General features: G+C 38.2%; 1 protein-coding gene across 4 annotated transcripts in view; it reads left to right on the top strand.

Annotated features, from left to right (window-relative positions):
* The window catches only part of HS2ST1 (heparan sulfate 2-O-sulfotransferase 1), a 200,421-nt gene extending 183,993 nt beyond the window's left edge, over positions 1-16,428 (top strand). For 3 of the 4 annotated variants that reach the window (XM_007978061.3, XM_038002518.2, XM_007978064.3), the window contains 4 exons: positions 77-215; positions 5,426-5,523; positions 10,980-11,137; positions 12,351-16,428. In XM_007978061.3, the coding sequence (XP_007976252.1) occupies positions 77-215; positions 5,426-5,523; positions 10,980-11,137; positions 12,351-12,580 (625 nt within the window). In that variant the 3' untranslated portion in view covers positions 12,581-16,428. The remainder of the gene's footprint in view (positions 1-76; positions 216-5,425; positions 5,524-10,979; positions 11,138-12,350) is intronic. The other variant, XM_007978062.3, reaches the window with a different exon arrangement.
* Positions 16,429-22,375: the final 5,947 nt, after the last annotated feature.

Genomic DNA, 22,375 nt, shown 5'->3' with positions numbered 1-22,375 from the left:
TAAACGTATAATTTCAGGGCACTCCTAAACAGATTGAAAATGTTGATTTCACCTTTGAAATTTTGTTTTATTTCAGATTTGGTGTGAAGAAAAAACCAATTTACATTAATGTCATAAGGGATCCTATTGAGAGGCTAGTTTCTTATTATTACTTTCTGAGATTTGGAGATGATTATAGACCAGGGTTACGGAGACGAAAACAAGGAGACAAAAAGGTAATATTTTAGTTTTAAGATTTTTATAAAGATAATTGTTTATGAAATGCAGTGAGCAGTGTGCTTTTAAAATTTGATGTTAATTATAAATTTATTACTTGCTTATTGTGGAAATTTTGAAGAGAACCCAAAATATGAAGAAGCAAAATGAAGTTACATAGCTGATATATTGTAATATACATTTTTTTGTGGTTTTTAAAAATATTTCTTTTCCAGGACAGAATCATGTTTTCTTTATGGTTCTGTTAACAATTTTCTGTGTGATTATTGTAATTATTCACTAATATGATATATTTTTGTATATTTTTTGATTCTCTTAGTATTGATGGCTGTTTATATTTGTGATCATCAGCTTAAGGACAGTATTTTGCTAAGCAGCTGTTTTTTCTGGCAAGAAGAGAATAATGGCTCAACAAAGTTCACAGCAGGCTCAGATTTCGGTTGTTTTCCATTTCACTGCATTTTCTAGAGTATTACCAGAGTTATATTTCTAAGAAATCAAACTGATTTGTCACTTCTCTGGTGGAAAACCTTTACTGGTACCTCACTGCTCACAGATTAAGACGTAGGAGACACCACTAGACACGATCTCAGAACAAGCTCTCCTGTCTGATTTTCCTTTAGGTGCCCAGTGCTTCGGCCACATGAAATGTCACCATCCTCTGAACTTATTGCTTAAGTTATTAATGCTTCATACTTTTTTACACATGTGTTATTCCCTGTATTGAGAATGCCTTTCCTTTACTCTGGAAAACTCTTTATCCACCTTTAAGATGTAGCTCAAACATGACCACTTCCATAAAGTCTTTTCTGATGCCTCTAGGCAGTTAGTCATATCTCTTTCGGGGCTCCCAGAGCACTTCATTTAAATCTCTTTCTTTTAAGCATTTATTTTGTGATATTTGGATTACCAGTTTACATACTGTCTTCTCCAAAATGTGGTAAATTTCCTGAAGCATATATTTAATTCATCTTTGTTTCCTCAGAATTTAGCATCATACCTAGGTTACCTGTAAGTGCTTAACAAATGGTTGAGTGTGTGAATTCTGCACATTTTAAACCTAAACTATTACACAGTAGCGATGCCAGATATTTGGTATGTTATGATAATTAACATCCAACAATATTTTTTCTAAGTTAGTTGTATCCTCTGTGTCACATGATAGGACAGTGGTTTTTTGTTTTGTTTTCCTTTTTAGTGATTTCTGGAAATTGCTGTTTCTTTAGTCTCAAAGTTTTAGGCAGAAGGTACTGATCCAAACGGAGATAACTAACCAAATCTGTTTTCTTAAGTAATGCTATCTCTTAGCATTATTTAATCTTCTAGAAATATTTATTATGGAGATTCTGAAAAGTTTTATAAAATCTATTAGTATAACTCTTACAACTTACTACTTTATAATTTATTGATATTTATTTCTAAATTCACTTGTGCACTTTCTTTTTATTTTTTGTATTAGCCCTATGTACACTAACTCTTGACTCAGTAAATGTTAGTATCTGTTTCCCTCCTTTGACCAAAGTAATATTAGCGTTAGTGTTGGAAAGGAAAAGATTGCAGTCATGTAGGCCCCTATATCCATCATTTGTCATTGTCAGCCCTGGATAGCATGGTTCTGTGGTTCCTAGCCTGTATAGTTTGGGTGATTGGGTAATAATAACTAATAATTATTAACAGTAATTATTAACAGTAACAGTATTAACTAATAATAGCTCACATTTACTGTATACTATACCAAGCAGTGTTTTAAGTTATTTCATATGTATTTTTTCAGGTAGCTTGCACAACAATTCTATAGGGTGGTTGCTGTTATTGTCCTCATTTTACAGAAAAGGAAACTGGGGGGCACAGAAAAGCTAAGTATTTTGCACGGTGTCATTCAACTAGTAAATGGTAGAGCTGGAATTTAAAACCAAGCACTCTAATTCCAGAGCCCATAGTCTTAACCTCTCTTATATCCTTTGAAAAGGAGAGAAGAAATGCAACATGTCACTGACATTTTTCTGTGAAACATGTTCCAAAGTTGCATATTCAGTATTCATGAAAAAATCCAGGCAGACATTTTAACATCGTCTCCCTTTCATGTTTGAAAGTTTTAGGTAGATAGGCCATCCTGGAGCTTTACCTGTTCTTCACCCTGATTATAATAAGGCCTGGGGTTTGTTTTGTTTTGTTTTTTTGTTTTTTTTAATGTCATTATAAAATAAATATTAATATGCCTGTTTATTTAGATGTAGTGTTGATAACATCAGCAAAATACTATTGCATTGTCTTCTTATGAGGACAGGGCTATCTGTAAATAATTGAATTAATAATAATAAGAAATTACTTTGTTTTATGATAGAATGTACCTTTTCAGTCTTGAAACATACCAGTGATTAAACATTTTTAGTAATTTGGCTTGTTTCTCGTGATACACATGTTGGTTAACCTAATGCTGATACCCTAATGAGTTAAGTGGTGTTTATTGCAAATAACTCCTTAATATCTTTAACTAGCAGGAGTTTTCATTAAACTTATCTGTAAAGTTGGTAAGACTGCATACATATAACATTTCTAAAGCTGGACAGGTTTTAGAAAGATTGGGGGTTAAAGGGCGGCCATGATTATGTTGGAAATACCTTGCAATGGCGCTTATTCCCAAGAAAGTGTAGATAACTTTATTTCTATAAAATTGTAGATTATTTGTACCTCAAGTGATATTTTGAGGTATATTAAACAGTATTCAGTTCAGCACTTACAGCAACTGTTATGTTTTAAACTGACGTACTCTAGTAATCTGAACTGCTCTGTGGTTACACTTCAAACACATTTTAGATACATGTGCACCTAGGATAGCTTTCACTTGATCTTGTAAAGAATGGAAGGCTTTTGATTTGGGAGATTTCAAATTTGCACGTTTTAGAACTATAGTTTTACTTAATTTAGCCTATGCCCAGCACCTGGAAAATAGGGATATTAAGTAATCCAAAGATGAGCAGTGAATAACTATGTTATTCACATCAGTGGTTCTCAAACTTTTTGATATAAGAATTCCTTTTATACTCTTAAAAGTTATTAAGGATTCCGTAAAAGAGCTTTTGTTTATAGCTTTCGTTTTGTTTTGAGTTATATTTATTGATGTTTACCAGTATCAGTAAATTTGCCATTTACTAAAAAAATTTTAAAATATTAAAACACTAAATAGTAAAGCCATCATATGTTAACATAAATTATATTTTAATGCATATAACTATTTCTCCTCCGACAAAAAAATGAAAAGAGTGGCATCGGTTTACATTTTTGCATATCTTTTTAGCATCTGGCTTACTATAGACAGCCAATTTTCTTTTTTTATTTTTAGTTTTTTTAAATTTTCTGTTTGTTTTGTTTTGTTTTGAACCCTGAGAAACTAGACAGCTGATTTTCATATTTGCTCCTGAATTCAGTTTGTTCAAAATGTTCTTTTGGTTGAATTGAGGAACTCCAGCTTCACACAGATATATGATTGGAAAAGGGAGGATTTTAATAGCCTTTTCAAAAAATTGCGTCTATTCTTTAGTAAACACTAAAACTTGACAAGTGGTAGTTTCAAAAGTTAGCTGCAATGTAGAATCTGAAACCATAGCAGTGAACTTTTTACACTTTGCTACATTAAAATCTGTTGATACGTTTTACACTTGGAATGGATCTTTCAACCAAGCATAATTTTGAAACATCATACATTGGTCATTTGGAACATACTGGTTCACTGAGTTATATGGACCTTTCAGATGTTAATGTATTTTGTTATACAGCATTAAAAACTCATATTCATTAATATCACCACTAATCTCATCAGAAAAGTCTTTAAGTATTGGGAGACTGTCAAGCTTATGGTGGCACATACAAGTTTTCCAAAATTTTATTTTTTGCTTGAAAGCTTAATTTTTATCATTGGCCTATTACAGGATTTCTCAACCCCAACATTATTGTTGTTTCGGGCCAGATAATTCTTTGTTGTGGGGGGCTTCTTATACATTGTAGGATGTTTACCAGCATCTCTTACTTCTACCTGGTAGCATCCCCCATACCTCGGCTGTGAGAACCAAAATTGTCTTCAAACATTGCCAGATATCACCTGAGGGTCAGAATAGCTTCCAGCTGAGAACACGTGGGGTATCAACACTGTCAGCTATTCTTTCACCTGACGGACATAGTTTATTCATTTTGAGAAAATACCACCAAATACTCAAATCTGAATAGCTGTAGTTTGGGATATGGTAGATACATAGATACGTAAGGTTTTATTTCTTATTTCTTTTTATGAGCTACAAAATTTGGCACAAATGATAATAAAACCACTTTTTAGAAAATGGCCTAGGCTGGCAAATCTAAGAACATCTAGAAAAATTCAGAAATAATATCAAATGCCTCATAAAAATATTTTATTTCCTCTGTCTTCATCTCTGCTAGAGCTATGCCTTTAATACCCATGTAAATCCCCAAAGCGCAGTCTTTTCAGTAGTCATTTACAAATATTAATTGTGCAAGTGGTTTATATAGCACTATTCTATATGCTCTGGAGGATACAAATGCTACTGCATGATCCACGAATGCTACTTCAGGAAGTTTTCACTGTAGTTGGAAAGACAACATAACACATAACACATTTAAAAAGCACATGAAACAAGTTATGTAGATAAAGCTATAGACAGACAGACAGACAGATCAACCTATCCTAAGATTCTAAACCAGATCCTAAGAGCTGCCTGTTACAAGGCAGTATGTGATTTTTTTGTTTGTTTGTTTTGTTTTTGTTTTTGTTTTTGAGACAGAGTGTTGCTGTGTCACCAGGCTGGAGTGCAGTGGCTCCATCTCAGCTCACTGCAACTTCCACCTCCTGGGTTCAAGCGATTCTCCTGCCTCAGCCTCCCGAGTAGCTGGGACTACAGGCACAAGCCACCACGCCCAGTTAATTTTTGTATTTTTAGTAGAGATGGGGTTTCACCATGTTAACCAGGATGGTCTCGATCTCGTGACCTTGTGATCTGCCTGCCTTGGCCTCCCAAAGTGCTGGGATTACAGGCGTGAGCCACCATGCCCAACTGTGATTAATTTACATGACTTCAAAGAAGAGTGTCTCATCCCACCTACTCTCACCCAATTATTTAACAATTTACTACATTAGATATTTGATAGGTGAGACTTGGATTTATGGCTTACCCATGCTGCTTTGTCTTTGTTCTAGACCTTTGATGAATGTGTAGCAGAAGGTGGCTCAGACTGTGCTCCAGAGAAGCTCTGGCTTCAAATCCCGTTCTTCTGTGGCCATAGCTCCGAATGCTGGTAGGGAGATAAAGTTGGCTCAAATTGATTATCATTCTTATTATCTCTATATCTGTGTTTCATTTCACAAGGGCTAGATATAGGGAAATCGGTGAAAGACTAGACTAAAAATAACATGTAATTGAGTAATATCTAGTTTTGCAGTTACTTTTAAATGCATTTAAAAGATTCCTCATGTAGAGTGATATCCTAATATCCTTGCATTGTTTTCTCAGATGCTGGTTTTTAATATTTCTTATTTTTGGTGTTATGTTTTGCTGTATTCCAGTAGAGCTCTTAGAGACTGGGAGGTGGTCATAAATCTTATTTTGTCCAAAGCTTACTGTTTTAGCTATTTGTATTAAATTAAGTAAAGGCTTAGCAGGTTAAAATTCACCTGGTTTTACTGTTAAACTGATTTTGACTTTAAGAGAAGCCAAGGTTATGGGTGTGGTTTAGTTTGCTAGTAAATATCAAGTGGAAAATGAAGATACTTTAATAAAAAATGTATTTCCTCAGAATGTGTTGAGTTTTCAGTTTTTAAAAATAATTTTACATGTTTATTTGTTCTATTCAATCATTTTAATAGGAGAAGTAGGAGAAAAAAGGAGCGTATTCAAAGTTTTTTCCTTAAACCATAATGAGAAATACAAGGAATTTCTTCATTATTTGAGATATATTATTAGATTGCTGTGGAGTTTAAGGTCCTACTCAATAAATTACATCAAAGCCTCATACTAGTATAAGAATTGGAAGCCTATAAAGAATGCCTTCTCAATTTTTAACCATTTCTTTAGAACAGGGATTGGCAAACTACAGGTTGTAACCTGCAGACCCAATTTTGGCCTATCACCTGTTTTATTATTATTATTATTATTACTTGAGACAGAATTTCGCTCTATCGCCCAAGCCGGAGTACAGGGGCACAGTCTTGGCTCACTGCATCCTCCGCCTCCTGGGTTCACAGTTCTCCTGCCTCAGCCTCCCGAGTAGCTGGGACTACAGGTGCCTACACTACACCTGGCTAATTTTTGTTTTTTTAGTAAGAGATGGGGTTTCACCATGTTGGCCAGGCTGGTCTCGAACTCCTGACCTCAAGGGATCCACCTGCCTCAGCCTCCCAAAGTGCTGGGATTACAGGCATGAGCCACCATGCCCAGCTATGTCACCTGTTTTATAAATAAAGTTTTATTGAAACACAGCCACATATATTTTTTACTTACTGCTTGTGGCTGTTTTCACACTGCAACAGCAGAGTTGAGTAGTTGTAACCTAAACCACGTGTATTAGCTGTTCTTGCATTACTATAAAGGACTACCTGAGACTGGGTAATTTATGAAGAAAAGAGGTTTAATTGGCTCACTGTTCTGCAGGATGTACAAGCATGACACCAACAAGGGCCTCAGGAAGCTTACCATCATGGCAGAAGGTGAAGCAGGAACAGGCATATCACATGGTGGGAGCAAGAAAGTGGGCACTGGGGGGGGGTGGTATGGTTCCCAGACTTTCAAACAACCAGATCTTGTGTGAACTGAGCGAGAACTCAGTTATCGCCAAGGGGATGGCACTAAACCGTTCATGACAGATCTGCTCCCATGATCCAGTCATCTCCCACCAGGCCCTACCTCCAGCATTGGGAATCACATTTCAACGTGAGATTTGGAGGGAACAAACATCCAAACCATATTATTCTGCCCCTGGCTCACCAAATCTCATGTCTTTCTCATATTTCAAAATATATTCATCCCTTCACAGTAGTCCCAAAGTCTTATTCCAGCATTAACTCAGAAGTCCCAAGTCCAAAATCTCATCTGGAGATGAGTTCCTTCTACCTGTGAGCCTGTGAGATTAAAAAAAAAAAAAAAAAAAAAAAGTTATTTATTCCCGATACAATGGTGGTATAGGCATTGGATAAACATTTCCATTCCAAAAGGGCGAAATTGGCCAAAAGAAAGGTGCAGTAGGCCCCACACAAGTCTGAAACCCAGCAGGGCAGTCATTACATTTTAAAGCTCCAACATAATCCTTGACTTCATCTCCTGCATCCTGGTGCAAGGGGTGTGCCCCTAAGGCCTTGAGCAGCCCTGCCCCCATGGCTTTGCAGGGTACAGCCTACGTGGCTGCTCTCATGGGTTAGAATTGAGTGTACCTGCAGTTTTTCCAGGGAGAGTGTGAGAGCTGATGGTGAGCCAACCATTCTGGGGTCTGGAGGGCATAATCCCCTTCCCACAGCTCCACTAGGCAGTTCCCTGTTTGGGTCTCTGTGTGGGGTGAGGGCTCCAACCCAACCCACTTCTGACATCTAGATGGAAGCTGCAATCTAGGTGGAATGCAAGCTCCTTCATACTTGCATTCTGAGCATCTGCAAACTTAATACCACCTGGAAACCACCTATGCTTACAGCTTATGCTCCCCTGGAGTGGTGGCCCAAGCTGTACCTGAACTCCTTTGAGCCAAGGCCGGAACTGGAGTGGCCGGGATGTGGGGAGCAATGTCCCAAGGCTTCTCAGGGCAGCAGAACCCTGGGCCTGTCCCCTTAAATCATTCTTCCCCCCAAGGCTTCTGGGCCTATGATGGGAGAGGCAGCCTGGAAGATCTCTGAAATGCCTTTGAGGCCTTTTTCTCATTGTCTTGGATATTAGCACTTGACTCCCTTTTAGTCATGCTAACCTCCTTAATAAGTGATTGCTCCACAGTGTTATTAAATTCCTTCCCTATTCCCTGCCCTATTCCCTGGAAAATAAGCTTTTCAGTGGGCGTGGTTGCTCATGCCTGTAATTCCAGCACTTTGGAAGACCAAAGTGGGAGGCTCGCTTGAGCCCAGGAATTTGAGACTAGCCTGGGCAATCTCATCTCTACAAAACATAAAGTTAGCCAGGTGTAGTGGCATATGCCCATAATCCCAGCTACTTGGGAGGCTAAGGTAGGAAGAACACTTGAGTCCAGGAGGTTAAGCCTACAATGAGCCAAGATCCAGCCTGGGCAACAGAGCAAGACCCTGTCTTTAAAACAAAAAACAACACAAAAAGGGGGCTTTCCTTCTCTACCACATGGCCAGGCTGTGAATTTTCCAAATGTTTATGCTCTGCCTCCCTTTAAAATATAAGTTCCAACTTTAAGTCATTCCTTTGCTCTTGCATTTTATTGTAGCCTCTTAGACGCAGCCAGGCCACATCTTAAATGCTTTGTTGCTTAGAAATGTATTGTGCCAGATGTCCTAAGTCATCACTTTTGTTTTTTTTTTTGGAGACAGAGTCTCACTCTGTCAGCCAGGCTGGAGTACAGTGGCACAATCTCGGTTCACTGCAACCTCTGCCTCCTGGGCTCAAGCAGTTCTCCTGCCTCAACCTCCCGAGTAGCTGGGATTACAGGTGTGTGCCACCATACCCAGCTAATTTTTGTATTTTTAGTAGAGATGGGGTTTCACCATGTTGGCCACGCTGGTCTCAAACTCCAGACCTCAGGTAATCCACCTGCCTCAGCCTCCCAAAGTGCTGGGATTACAGGTGTGAGCCACCACACCCGACCAGTCATCAGTCTTTAAGTTCAAACTTCCACAGATCTCTAGAACTTGGACACCGCACAGCCAAGTTCTTTGCTAAGGCATAATACAGGTGACCTTTACTCCAGTTCTCAGTAGCTTCTTCATTTCCCTCTGAGACCTCATCAGCCTGGACTTCTGTCCATATTTCTGTCAGCATATTTGTCACAATCATTAAACCAGTCTCAGCTTAAGAAATGTCAGTTTCCCTCTTCTTCCTGTCGTCTTCAGAGCCCTTCAGATTCTTCCAACCTCTGCCCATTACCCAGTTCCAAAGCCACTTTCCCATTTTCAGGTATCTTTACAGCAATACCCCACTCCTTAGGAACAATTTTCTCTATTAGGCCATTCTTACATTACTGTGAAGGAATACTTGAGATAGTAATTTATAATGAAAAGAGGTTTACTTGGCTTATGGTTCTGCAGGCTGTGCAAGCATGGCACCAACATCTGTTTAGCTTCTGGTGCAGGCCTCAGGAAGCTTACAATCATGGCAGAAAGTAAAGTGGGAGCAGGCACATCACATGGCAGGAGTGGGAACAAGAGAATGAAGGGGGAGGGCCCAGTCTTTTTGTTTTTTTTTTAGATGAAGTTTTGCTCTTGTCACCCACGCTGGAGTGCAGTGGCGTGATCTCGGCTCACCACAACCTCTGCCTCCTGGGTTCAAGCAATTCCCCTGCCTCAGCCTCCCGAGTAGCTGGGATTACAGGCATGCACCACCATGCCCGGCTGATTTTGTATTTTTAGTAGAGATGGGGTTTCTCCACGTTGGTCAGGCTGGTCTTGAACCTGAGGTGACCCGCCTGCCTTGGCCTCCCAAAGTGCTGGGATTACAGGTGTGAGCCACCACACCTGGCCCCCAGTCTTTTAAATAACTAGATCTCTAATGAACTAACTGAGCCAAGTACTCAGTTATCACCAAGGGGATGGTGCTAAACCATTCACAAGGGACCTGCTCCCATGATCCAGTTACCTCCCACCAAGTCCAACCTCCAATACTGGGAATCACATTTCAGAATGAGAGTTAGAGGGAACAAATATCCAAACCATATCACTGTGTAGTCTGCAAAACCTAAAATATTTATCCTCTGGCCTTTTATATAAAAAGTTTGCCAATTCCTGCCTTAGAACAATAAAGACTATTGCTCTATTGGGCATTTTTGAGGAGGTATTAATTGTATTTCTTTAGTATGTTTCATAGATTCACAGAACTGGGAGGGTGCTTAGAAACCAGTTAATCATGGCTCCCCTCCCCCTCTTTTTTTTTTTAAATAGTTTGAGAAAACAAAATTGAGAAAGGTGAAGCCATCAGCTCAAGACCAGACTGCTGCTTAAACGCAGAGCTGGAATTTGGATTAAGGAACATTTGTGCTAAAAAGAACCCAAAAGTAGAGTTATTTTGGATCAAATCTCTGTTAATAGCATTAGCTGACAATGTAAATGAAAATAAAAATAAAAGATTCTTAGCAGAGCCATTATCTATTTTCCGTTCCTCAGAAATTTCAGAAAACAGCTCACAAAAATTCAAAACTCACACAATAAGCAGTAAACACAAATTGTTTACACTTTACTAGAGAGCTCTTAAATGAACAGAATTTAGTGTAGCTTAAAAAAGTTAAAACACACTAAATCATATAGGAGGGGTATATTTTCTTATATCCATATACATTTTTAAAGTGCCCTTAAACTAAATTGCTCATGTTAAGAGTCCTCTGGTAAACTCTGAAATTAGCACTGCGTAGTTGAGCAGAAACTGGAGATGGAAGCAAAGGAAATTAGAAACAGGTGTGCCTCCCACAGGATGGTAATAAAAGGGCATTGAGACTTTGGATATACATGTGTTTATCTATTTTCTCTGTAATATATAGTGTCAAAGGTACCAAAAACACTCAGCAGATTTCACAACCAGGTTTTAATTCCTTTTCTTTGGTTTCAGGAATGTGGGAAGCAGGTGGGCTATGGATCAAGCCAAGTATAACCTAGTTAATGAATATTTTCTGGTGGGAGTTACTGAAGAACTTGAAGATTTTATCATGTTATTGGAGGCAGCATTGCCCCGGTTTTTCAGGGGTGCTACTGAACTCTATCGCACAGGTATATAAAGGAAGGGTTTCTTTTTAAAACTTTCTTTGGTTTCTTTTGTTTGTTTGTTTGCAACTCGTAGATATATGACTTAAAGTTTCTTCAGTGAAACAACGACATTTCACGACAGATAACTCCAGAAAGGCAGGTATCTTGTCTGTTTCTGCTATTTTTTTTTTTTTTTTTTTTTTTTTTTTTTGAGACAGAGTCTCACTCTGTCGCCCAGGCTGGAGTGCAGTGGCTGGATCTCAGCTCACTGCAAGCTCCGCCTCCCGGGTTTATGCCATTCTCCTGCCTCAGCCTCCCGAGTAGCTGGGACCACAGACGCCCACCACCTCGCCCGGCTAGTTTTTTGTATTATTTTTAGTAGAGACGGGGTTTCACTGTGTTAGCCAGGATGGTCTCGATCTCCTGACCTCGTGATCCGCCTGTCTCGGCCTCCCAAAGTGCTGGGATTACAGGCTTGAGCCACCGCGCCCGGCCACTGCTCACTATTTTCTATTGAATAACTGTGAATTAGGTGAAAATTAGAAAGCACTGTAGAAATAGCGGAATGATACAAACTACAGAACCAGCCTTAGAAATGTATAGTATTCAATACATTTCTTGCCAGATATCAAACATAGGCCTGTGTATTAGTCCTGCCTACTACCATTTTGAAGTAGAGGTGGGATAGTGGAACTAAAGTATGCCTAAGCCATGTTTCAGCAGCCTCAGCTGTATTACGTATCTGAAAGTGATAAGTTAATTGTGTTTTTGTTTTGTTTTGTTTTTTGCTGTTGCTTGATAAGATGCAGTTATAGAAACTCTTTCCTTGAGGATGCATATGCCCTAGCTTCTAACATAATTTTAGAGAATATAGATTATGAGAAAATAGAATACAGTTTGGCAATAGATATTTTATCAGAAATGAACTAGTCTCAGAGCACCAAGCACTTGAGAATATAGTGTGTGAGGTGACAGCCTACACTTTACTGTGTGCCAATCCTTACATTTACTATTTGACATTTCATTAAGTCTTTACTAGGTTGAGGATTTACATTCTAAAGGACTGAATCATGGCTCTAGTATGATCAAGGCTCCATTTTTACCTGAATTATATAAAACAATTATGTTACCTATTCTTTAATATGTCATATTAACCACCTCTTCAAATAAAGAGGCATTGACCTTTTGTGTGTTCTCCAAGAATTATTTACCTTTCCTTTTTTTCCCCCTTTGTAAGTAGGAAAGAAATCTCATCTTAGGAAAACCACAGAGAAGAAACTCCCCACTAAACAAACCATTGCAAAACTACAGCAATCTGATATTTGGAAAATGGAGAATGAGTTCTATGAATTTGCACTAGAGCAGTTCCAATTCATCAGAGCCCATGCTGTTCGAGAAAAAGATGGAGACCTCTACATCCTCGCACAAAACTTTTTCTATGAAAAGATTTACCCTAAGTCGAACTGAGTATAAGGTGTGACTATTGGATTCTTGAACTAAAATTTGACCCTATCTTCACCTTTGTTCTCAGCTCCACAGTCTGGATTGCTGACAGTAGGTGTATATGACAGTTTATATCGAGCCAAATTAGGAAACACACAGTAACGTCAAGGAAATAGATACTGGCTGGTATGTCAGTGTTCTAAGTTTAAGTTTCAGGCATTTTTATTTTTCCTGGCTAAACTTTGGTGAAAGTTATAACCTCCTGCCTGGGAGAAAATATACATCACCTAAAATGAACTCATGGCAGGTCTAATCAAAAGGCTAAATACAATTTCAGAAAAGGTTCTGATACTCTCGTTTTTGATAAAGCATTTTTTCAACTAACCATGAATGAAGATGAGTCCATTTGCCTCTTCTGCCTTCACTGAGGGTTTGGGTTATACACCTCTACTGAATTGTGTTAATAACTGTTTGGCAGTGTGTACTTTGTTTTTGTGAGTCATGTCTCATGAAATTTATTGGAATGTTTAATCATATTTGCTAAGAAATGTTTCTGCTGTAGTTGGATTTGCCTATATTTATGTAGGTGGTTTTAATTTTTTAAATACTGATTAGTGTTAAAAATCAATTTAAATCATGACTAATATGGTAAAAAGATAAAGCGTCAAAGCAGTATTTCTCATTCCTGTCTCCTCAATGTCTAATATTGGGAAGATACTTCAAAGAATACTGAGATTGTCTGAAGTTTTAGTTAAGATTTTCACACATTAATATCAAAAAAGTAAGTTTAGTATTTGTTTCTCCATGGGTTATTTGTAAAGCTGTAAACTGAGATATCGGTGACTCCGTATTATGACTCCATTAGTGAGCGGTGGTATGGGTAGGATTTTCCTACTTCTTCTGTACTTTTACCTGTAGACTATTTTTACTAAGGTGCTTTATAATGTGTTTTAAAGCATTGCATTTACAAAAAAAGGAAAATGCTGTAAATATTGCATATTTTATGTATTTGGACCAAAAGGTTACAAGTAATTAGACAAAAGTGGTTTTGCACCAATTTTATGTCAAGTAAAACCATCAGACCTACTGTTCTTGTATTTCTCATTTAACTTTACTGTTAAGACATCACTGAAATGAACTTCAATAAGCTTTCAATTTTGAAACACAGTTCATTATTCATAACTTGAGGCAGTAATTGCAGTGGAAAGAGTACTGGACAAGGAGTCAAAAAACTTGATTTCAGGTCCTAGCTCTACCACTTACCAGCTGTGTGATCTTGGGCAAGTTACTTAACCTCTCTTTGCCTCAATTTCCTCATCTTGAAATGAGGATAATAATACCTGCTGTACCTACCTCACAGGGCTGTTGTGAGGATTAAATGAGATGGCATGTGAAAGCACTTTGAAAATTGTAAAGCGCTATATAAATGTAAGGTATTATTATAGAAACATCTTTAACATATAGTTTCATAGCATTCCTTTTTTAACAAAGAAAGGGAAAAGTCTGCTTGTAAGCTGGTTGAAAAGTTAATCTTGATATAAATTTGTGTTTGATAAATATCCTCCCGGTGTTTTATCTTCCATGTTTCAGCAACGATTGAAATATGAAACACCTGTGAACTCTTAAAGCTTCATGAGCAGCTGCTTGAGTTTAGGAAGTTCCCTGTTAGAAATAGGCTTTGTTAGCTGACTAGGGTCAGGGAAACTTTGCTCTTCAAATTTGAAAGATGTTTCTGTTTTTATTTTACATTACTATTCAGAAATGGTAGCTATTTTATACCTATGGTTTAACTAAGTATTTCTGAACAAGGCTTCACAGACTGTAAGCATTTTAGGTAGATTGCCTTAAAGGTTATGGGAGGGCATGAGGGAACACTTCTTACGAGAAAACATTTATAAACAAACTAAAGAAAAACTAAAAGAATGACAGGAAGAATCATTTTAGCACCCTTTCCTCACAATAATATAATATAAAAGTATTAAAAGAACATAGCCAGGCTTTTTATTTTTATTATTATTATTTGGCTTTTTTCTTTCTTTTTTCAAATTGATTTTTATAGGTATTTCCTGAAAGTGTATACAGATTATTTCCTTGCCCAAAAGTAAAGCACCACTTCAGGGTAGGGTTTGACATTACCTGCTAATGAACAAACCCCAGTATGCAAGTTACTCTTGCACCACATGCCCAAATCTTCTTGAGGTGCATTAACTCTTTTAGGTAACTAGAGTAGTACTTTGTGAACTAGATCAGGAGGTCAGTAAACTTTCTGTGGAAGGACCAGAGAGTAAATATTTTAGGCTTTGCAGGCCATATGGTCTCTGTCACAGCTAGTCAACCCTGCCATTGTACCACAAAAGCAGCAATAGACATTATGTAAACAAATGAGCACGGTTATGTTCCAATAAAACTTTATTTACAAAAACAGAAGACATCCCAGATGCAGACCATGGGCTACCAACCATTGCACTGGCTAAATCATTATTTATGGAGAAATCATCTTTGTATCTGTACTCTAGAGGCCTAAAAGAGTTTATATACTTCTAAAAGCTCCTAACATATCCAAAGAATTGCTTTCTGATTCGTGTAGTCTCTCACACAGATTCATAAACTTTTATGACTTATATTGTTTCCAGGTGGGCATGTTTTCTTTCCCAGTTTAACAGTTCAGAACAGGGGCATTTGTTTTACCATATTTTAGGGTGGGTTAGGAGTATCCTTTCTGGAGACTGAGAAAGGGGTGGATTTAATTCCATCAGGTCCAGTACAGTACTAGGAGTCATAATACTTTATAATCAGTTAAATAAATAGAACCACTGAGACAATAATGTATTTTTTTAAAGTGGCAAATGTGGTTTTCTTTTTTCAGCCTTTGCGCTTTTTCAGTATTTTGACCATAGGGAGATAATTTTTTTATAATACAAAAGTAAATTAACCACTTGGAATTTTAAAGATAATGTTATGTGTGTATGTGAAATATATATATATATGTTTATTTCCTAAAAGAGGAAAAGATACCTTTCTGTTCAACTTGTATCGACTCCTGTTTTCTAACTGCTGTGAAATGGCAACTGTTGATAAATTATTGTGATTGTTTTAAAATCTAATGGGAAGTAAAATATATTTTGATTTTACCCAACTTTAATCTGTAAAGTAGCACTTAAATATATCTGATAGCAACACTTAAGATATTGCATGGGGATTACTTTCCTGTCATCCATGTGCATTTGTGCAACTTCAAACATATTGGGTGCTTCTGAATTCCTGATGATTGGATTTAAACTATTGAAAATTAGATAGTTTAAACTTACTGATTTTTATAATTTTCTGATCTTAAAATTTGGTTAACGCTTGTAATCTGTTGCTTTTTCTCAATATGTGTCCTATTGGAAATTCCTAAAATCGTTGGTGCCATCAGTGATTTACAAACAATATTTTGATATTGCAGATGATTTGCTTACTGTATTTGCACTGTTAGAAAGAAAATAGTTTGTAGACAATGATTCTTTTTTAATAAAATCAAATAATTCTGAAAGCACTAGAGAATTTAACTGAAGGCTGGTTCCCAAATGCATAGCTGGCATTTTAATTTAAATTCAAATCTACGTAGAGAACATCTGTGTAAATCATCTCACTGGATTTTCCCATTGGTCATTCCCAAACACACCTATGGTCCTAGAATCCTTATTATGAGAAGTTCCCTGTAACCTTTTATGTAGTTTGCCTTTAAGAGGCCCAGGTGCTTCTCCTTTATGATTTGAGTTGACCTCTTCATAAATTAGCATTGTTTACTTTTCAGAGGAAGCAGAGAAGTTGCTGTTACGGTTTTGCATCCGTTTACCCTATGCAGAGTTGCTGTATGATGCCAACTAAACTGCTCTTTAGGCAGCCGTCTGAGGAGAAAAGCAACCCTGTTTCAAATCCACTGCCAATTCAGCTCCTCTGGAGTGGAGCTTACTTTCTGATTACTTGGAGCAGGAATTTTAGAGATTGAAATGAATGATCATTTAGTCAGATTTATCCTGTAATTTCATGCAGCTTTGTGGCCTTTGCAGTACTGTTTATAAAATGGACCCTGATGGTGATGAACTCTTTAAAATACATTACTGTTAAGGCTGTGTTGGGACATTGATGCTGTCTATCTCATTTTTTAGACAGTTTTTGTAGCTTTCTATTGAGAGGTATGTGAGCATCTCTGAAGCAGTGTTGAATGTAATTTTGGAAACATGGATTGCATATTTTGACTTTTATTTTATAAATACACAGCTCAACAGTGCCTTTTTCTTCCCTCATAGTCCTGTTGGAAGATGCTTACTACTTTCTTCTCACTCCCTGCCCTCCGCCACTCCATTCAGTTGATTCATTTATGCAATTCTGTTTCCAACTTGAAACCATTTTGTCACATCTGTTGGAGAGATAATCACTCCTTTTCCTTAACATTCTGCCAGCTTTCTGATGTTGAAGTGTTTCAGTTGACTACCTGATGCAAAAGCTATAAAATAAACACTTAGTGGGAAGGGGAAAAATGGTTTGGTGTCCTGTTTTAATATTTTCTTTTGTAGCGTTGACACTGATGGACATTTTCCAAGCTGACTCAGTGTTCAGTGTCAACTTAACTCTCAGGTAGTGTTGCCATCAGAAAAGCATGCATCATCATTGGTTTTTAATGATTGTATGGCTTGTGACAATACTTTATCTGGACTGACACGTCTCTGCTGCTTTTGTGTTGTACTTCATCACTGTTAATAACATTTCAGATAGAAAACTTACAAAGTATATACTTAATTAGAAGAAAAAAGAAAAATAGACAAAGGGCTATTAGAATAAAAAAGAAATGTGAAAGTAACTTAATCTAACATTTATGGCACAGTTTGGACATGTCCATAATGTTTTTTTAGAACACACATTTCTGATTTTTTTTTTTTTTTTTTTTTTTTTTTTTTTTTTTGCCCTTAAAAAAGAAAGTCTCAATTACATTGATTTTCAATTCTTAGCCACTGGCTCATTGTTTTGAGCAATGCTTGATTGATTCTATTTATATTATATGATATTGGGTTGATAAAATACCAGTTCAGTGATGATTTTTCTTAACAGAATTTGGTGTGCACTTGCAGTGACAGAACAAAGAACATGGCTTGAGAGTCAAAGGGATCTGCATTTAGCAATGTGATGTCAGTAAATGGAGATAACAGGATTGTTGCGAAGGTTGGGCATGATGTATGCAAAGTACTGGGCAGGGTAGACTAATAACTGCTGGTATTTACATGCTGTGCTGGAATAGTGTTACCAAGCTGATGTGCCATTCTCACCCTGCAGAATACTAGTTTTGTCATTTCATAAATGATATTTTTATAAATATTTTTGAATGACTGTACTTTTTACTGATTATCTTAATACCATGTCACTTATGTACCTGTAGCATAGATATTCCTGGTTCTGATTCTTGCTGTTCTTTCCACATACAAATCACTCATTTGTACAGATTAAAGGGGGGAAATGCTGACTGTTCTAAAGAAGATAGGACTTGCTTATTCCACAAGTGACGGAGTTCATATCTTAGTATATTTGAACAGTAAGGACTGCTAAATAGTACACACATAAAACTCAGGATCCCAGGAGTAAAATGATTTGCACTCTTTGAACAGAAAGGACAGCAGCAGTGTAAACAATAGGCTCTCAAGCTAAAAACTGAGAACATGAAAACCTCTGGGGACCTGACTCCAGTTGTCAAGAAAAGTAGAGACAAGGTTGGGGAGAAGCAGACAGATCTCAGGGCCAGACAGATCTCAGAAATGCCAACATTTGGTGACAGGTGGGATATAATCAATAAATGGGGAATGAAGGCATTAACTTGGGTTCATAACAATGCATCTGTGCAAATTTTCAGCACCCCTTGCTTTTGCCTCAATTAGGCAATGATGATTACTTCCTATGTCAAAGCTTATAAAACAGACTAGCGTTTTCCCAAATAACCTAGGATTACAAAGAAGGAATTCACTATCTCCCTATCAGATGTTTGGCTTCTTTGCCTCTTTTGCTCTTCCAGATTTTGTGACCTGGGTTAGAGTTTAGAAAGAACCCCCTAGAAACTTTTCTGATGTCCTCTGGTTTGATCATGAAGGCTTCTAATGAAACACACCAACTCTAAGTCTCTACCTCTACTTCTCTAAACCTGAAGTTTAAAAATGAAAGTCTTGCCTGGAAGTGTTTCACATCATTAGCACTGACAGCATTTACAGGGAAATAGATAAAACATATTTGGATTAATTTTCTTTTAGATCAAGGGTGTGGGCAACTAGATTTCTAGAGCCTTCAGCCTGTCTTACCGGTGATGCTGGAAAATAACTGACCCCTGTCTAGGTTTTCTTGCTAAATACGCCCTCCATGAAACAGGCAACCTAAGTATTTTGAACTGTAAGAATGTTAAGAAATTTCTCTCCCTGAGCAGCAGATCCAAGAGTGATTATTCTGGGATTGTAGAATCAGTTCATTCTTTTCTTTCTTCCTCTCCCTCCGCTCTCCTTTCTTTCCAATTTAAAATCACTCAGTCTCTTAGCAGAAACTTAACATCAAAGAACTGTCAAACTTGCTAATTTGTGATTTTTTTTTAGCATGTGCCGCCTTAAAGTATCAAAGCTTTAACCTGCATCTAATTAAATATTAAAATCTGGCAAAGAGTAGATGTACAGTCCCTAACTGATCTGGCTTCTGAACTTTGTTTTGCTTTCACAAATTGAACCAGTTTGACCTAAATCTGGGTATTTCATGTAGCATCTTGAGAGATGTATTTAAAGTGCTTGTGGCAATAACATTTCATTTGTATCCATTTTGATGATTCTGGGTGCCCTCTTGGTAAGGCAGCCAGGTTGTACTGTAAAACAAAAACAATGTAGAGGTTTCAGTCTTAGGTGTTTGAAACTGTTAGATCTCTCAAAATTGATTAGCTGAAATATACCTTTTCTGGGTAACTGAACTCACCCGTAATTCCATTTGAAGCGGGCAGAGCGTTTCTGAAAACGGCTAATCAGAAATGAGTGACATTTTATTCAACCAAGAGTTACCAGAAACATATTTTTTTTTCCTTTAAAAGTAATTTAAAATTCACCAGAGGGTTACTAATTAGGTCTCTAGGCATAGCATGGTTATCTGATCAGACTGTCATGTCCATAAACAGTGAAAATGCAGCATGTTGATCCATTCTTGTCTGTTTTTAAAGGAGGCTGTGGACTTTAAACTCCTCTCTCGCAGGCTTGCTCTTTGTTTCGTGTGGGGGCTCTTTGAATAACACCTTAGATGAGAACAATGTTTAAGAAGTAGGCCAGTTATATTTTGCTTTTCTATTTCTACCATGCTAATGGCGCTCACTTGATCGTTTAATCACTGATCCAAATCCAGATGGAATTAGATGCCCCTTCCTGCTGTAGTCCTGCAGTCAGACAGTCTGTAATGTTTGATATGGATCTTCTGAGTGGACAAGATGAGATTAGATTAGTCTCTCTGGGAGCCAGCCCTATTCATTTTCTAAGAAAGTTATACTGGAGGCCTGAGGACTGCCAAGAGCAAAGTGGAAACAGAGCCCAGCCTTTTCCTCTTATCAAGATCCACAGTGGTTCCACGTTAAGTAGTGGAGATTCGAATAATGAATTGGATCAGAAGCCAGGAAGGAGGTCCTTGCCACCCACGATTAGAATATGAACTGCATGTGTTACGACTTTATTACCTTTTCTTATTTTAATATATGACAAAGACTGAAATCTCTGGCATGGAGTAAGGCAAATTTTACTTTTGTGGGTTTTTTTTTTTTTTTTTTTTTTTTTTTACATTTAATATTTATTGAGCCCCCATTGTTTGCCAGGCACTGCACTACAGGCTCTCTGCACCATGAGCTTTAACCTTTCAATAATCCTCATATTCAATCCTTTACAACTGTTTAGAACTTTTTAATTTATAAGGTGCTTTCATTTCACATTTATCCTCTCATTAGATTCTCACATGGAAGGGTAGATACCATTATCCTCATTTTGGAATCGAAACTGACACAGCTAGTAGGTGGAAGATGGGCTCCCCAGCCCTCAAGATTCCTAGTCCATCAAACCCTGATGCCCTTCCTGCTATGTGCCTGTCTCTCAAAGTGAGCAAGGGCTGTAATACAGATTAAACAATTGCAGTGGTTCTTAGTCTATAATCCCATCTCTGGACCAATAGTGTCAGCATCCCCTAGGAGCTTGTTGAAAGGCAGATTCTTAGGCCCCAGCCTTCTGAGTAGGACCAAGACTAAAGAACCACTGGACTAGAGCACCAGTTTACAGATGAGACGACTGAAACTCTAGCTGAGCTTAACCTAGCTAGTTAAGCAACCTAAGGCCTCTCATAACAAAAGTTATGCGTTAGGATGTGAACCCAGGTCAGTCTGGCTCCAACACCATCTGTTTTCTACATTGGACTGCATTATAAATTATATATATATTTCATTCTTGGTAAATTCCTCCCTGAAACGTCGTCTTGGGGGACAACAGAGCAGGTCAATGAGAAGAAAAAAGTCCCAATGTGCTCTTCTGGAGTAAGGCAACCAGTGCCACCCCTTTTAATGAGTTTCTATTTTCTTTCTGTGTGAGGTGAACGTTGGGGGCTAAGCCTCAGCGTGGCTACTAGCGTGCTCAGGAAATTCAGGGACAGAGCCGAGAATCCAAAATGGCTACCCAGACTAAGTGCATTTCATCTGGACTTTCTGGTCCCAGTGTTCCTTGGTCATACTTAGTAGTTTGCTGTGATGGATTTAATGGCAAGAGGACTCCTTGCCCTGGCTTGGCAATATCTGTGGAGCCATGGGTTGACGTAGTGTGGAAATACTTGTGGCTACTTGGAAATCCCTGTTGCTGTCATCATTGGCAGTGCTTACCAGCCAAGATCCATAGTCTGTGGTCACATGCGAACTCTTCCAGTCATGCGGCTTAAACAGAAGTGCCCACCTGTTTCTCACAAATTCTACCTGCATTATTTTTTTCTTCTTGAAGCAAGAGCCCAGACCAAGGGTTAGTCGATAGCTCAAGGGGCTTCCAGGGAAATCAGAACTGATCTTCGTACATAGCAATGCCGATAGGCTTCCTTCCACACACTCTGAGAGATCAGCAGGGCAGTGGACTGAGCCTTCAGGTGCAATGTGTTTCCTCCACACATTCTTTTTGAAAGAGGAAGATTGTTGCCCATGTATAGTGTACTTATGTGCTGGCACTGCACCAAGTGCTATGCATTTGTTAGCACTCATTTCATCCCCCCTTTTTTTTGAGAGAGAGAGGATCTCACTCTGTCACCCATGCTGGAGTGCAGTGGTGCAACCATGGCTCACTGCAGCCTCAAACTCATGGGTTCATGTCTCAGCCTCCCAAAGTGCTGAGATTACACGCGTGAGCCCCCATGCCTGGCCTCATTTCATCCTCTTAATCCTCTGAGGAAGGTACTACTAGCGGCCCCATTTTACAGTTGAGAAAGAATTAGAAGTTCAGATGCTTTCTTGCAGTCACACAGCTAGAAAGTGGTGGAGAGGATTCAAATCCAGGTCTAACTGCAAATTTTCTGCTCTTAACCATCGTGTAGCATAGGCTCTGACAGCTATGACAGGCAGTGGTGGGGGGTTGTTTTGAAAGTCTCGCCATAGGCTGGGTGCAGTGGCTCACACCTGTAATCCCAGCACTTTGGGAGGCCCAGGCGGGGGGATCACCTGAGATCAAGAGTTCGAGACCAGCCTGGCCAACATGGTGAAACCCTGTCTCTACTAAAAATACAAAATTTAGCCAGGTGTGGTGGTGTGCACCTGTAATCCCA

Source organism: Chlorocebus sabaeus, chromosome 20, assembly GCF_047675955.1.
Source record: "Chlorocebus sabaeus isolate Y175 chromosome 20, mChlSab1.0.hap1, whole genome shotgun sequence".
Classification (NCBI taxonomy): domain Eukaryota; kingdom Metazoa; phylum Chordata; class Mammalia; order Primates; family Cercopithecidae; genus Chlorocebus; species Chlorocebus sabaeus.
This window is presented reverse-complemented; position numbering and strand designations above follow the sequence as displayed.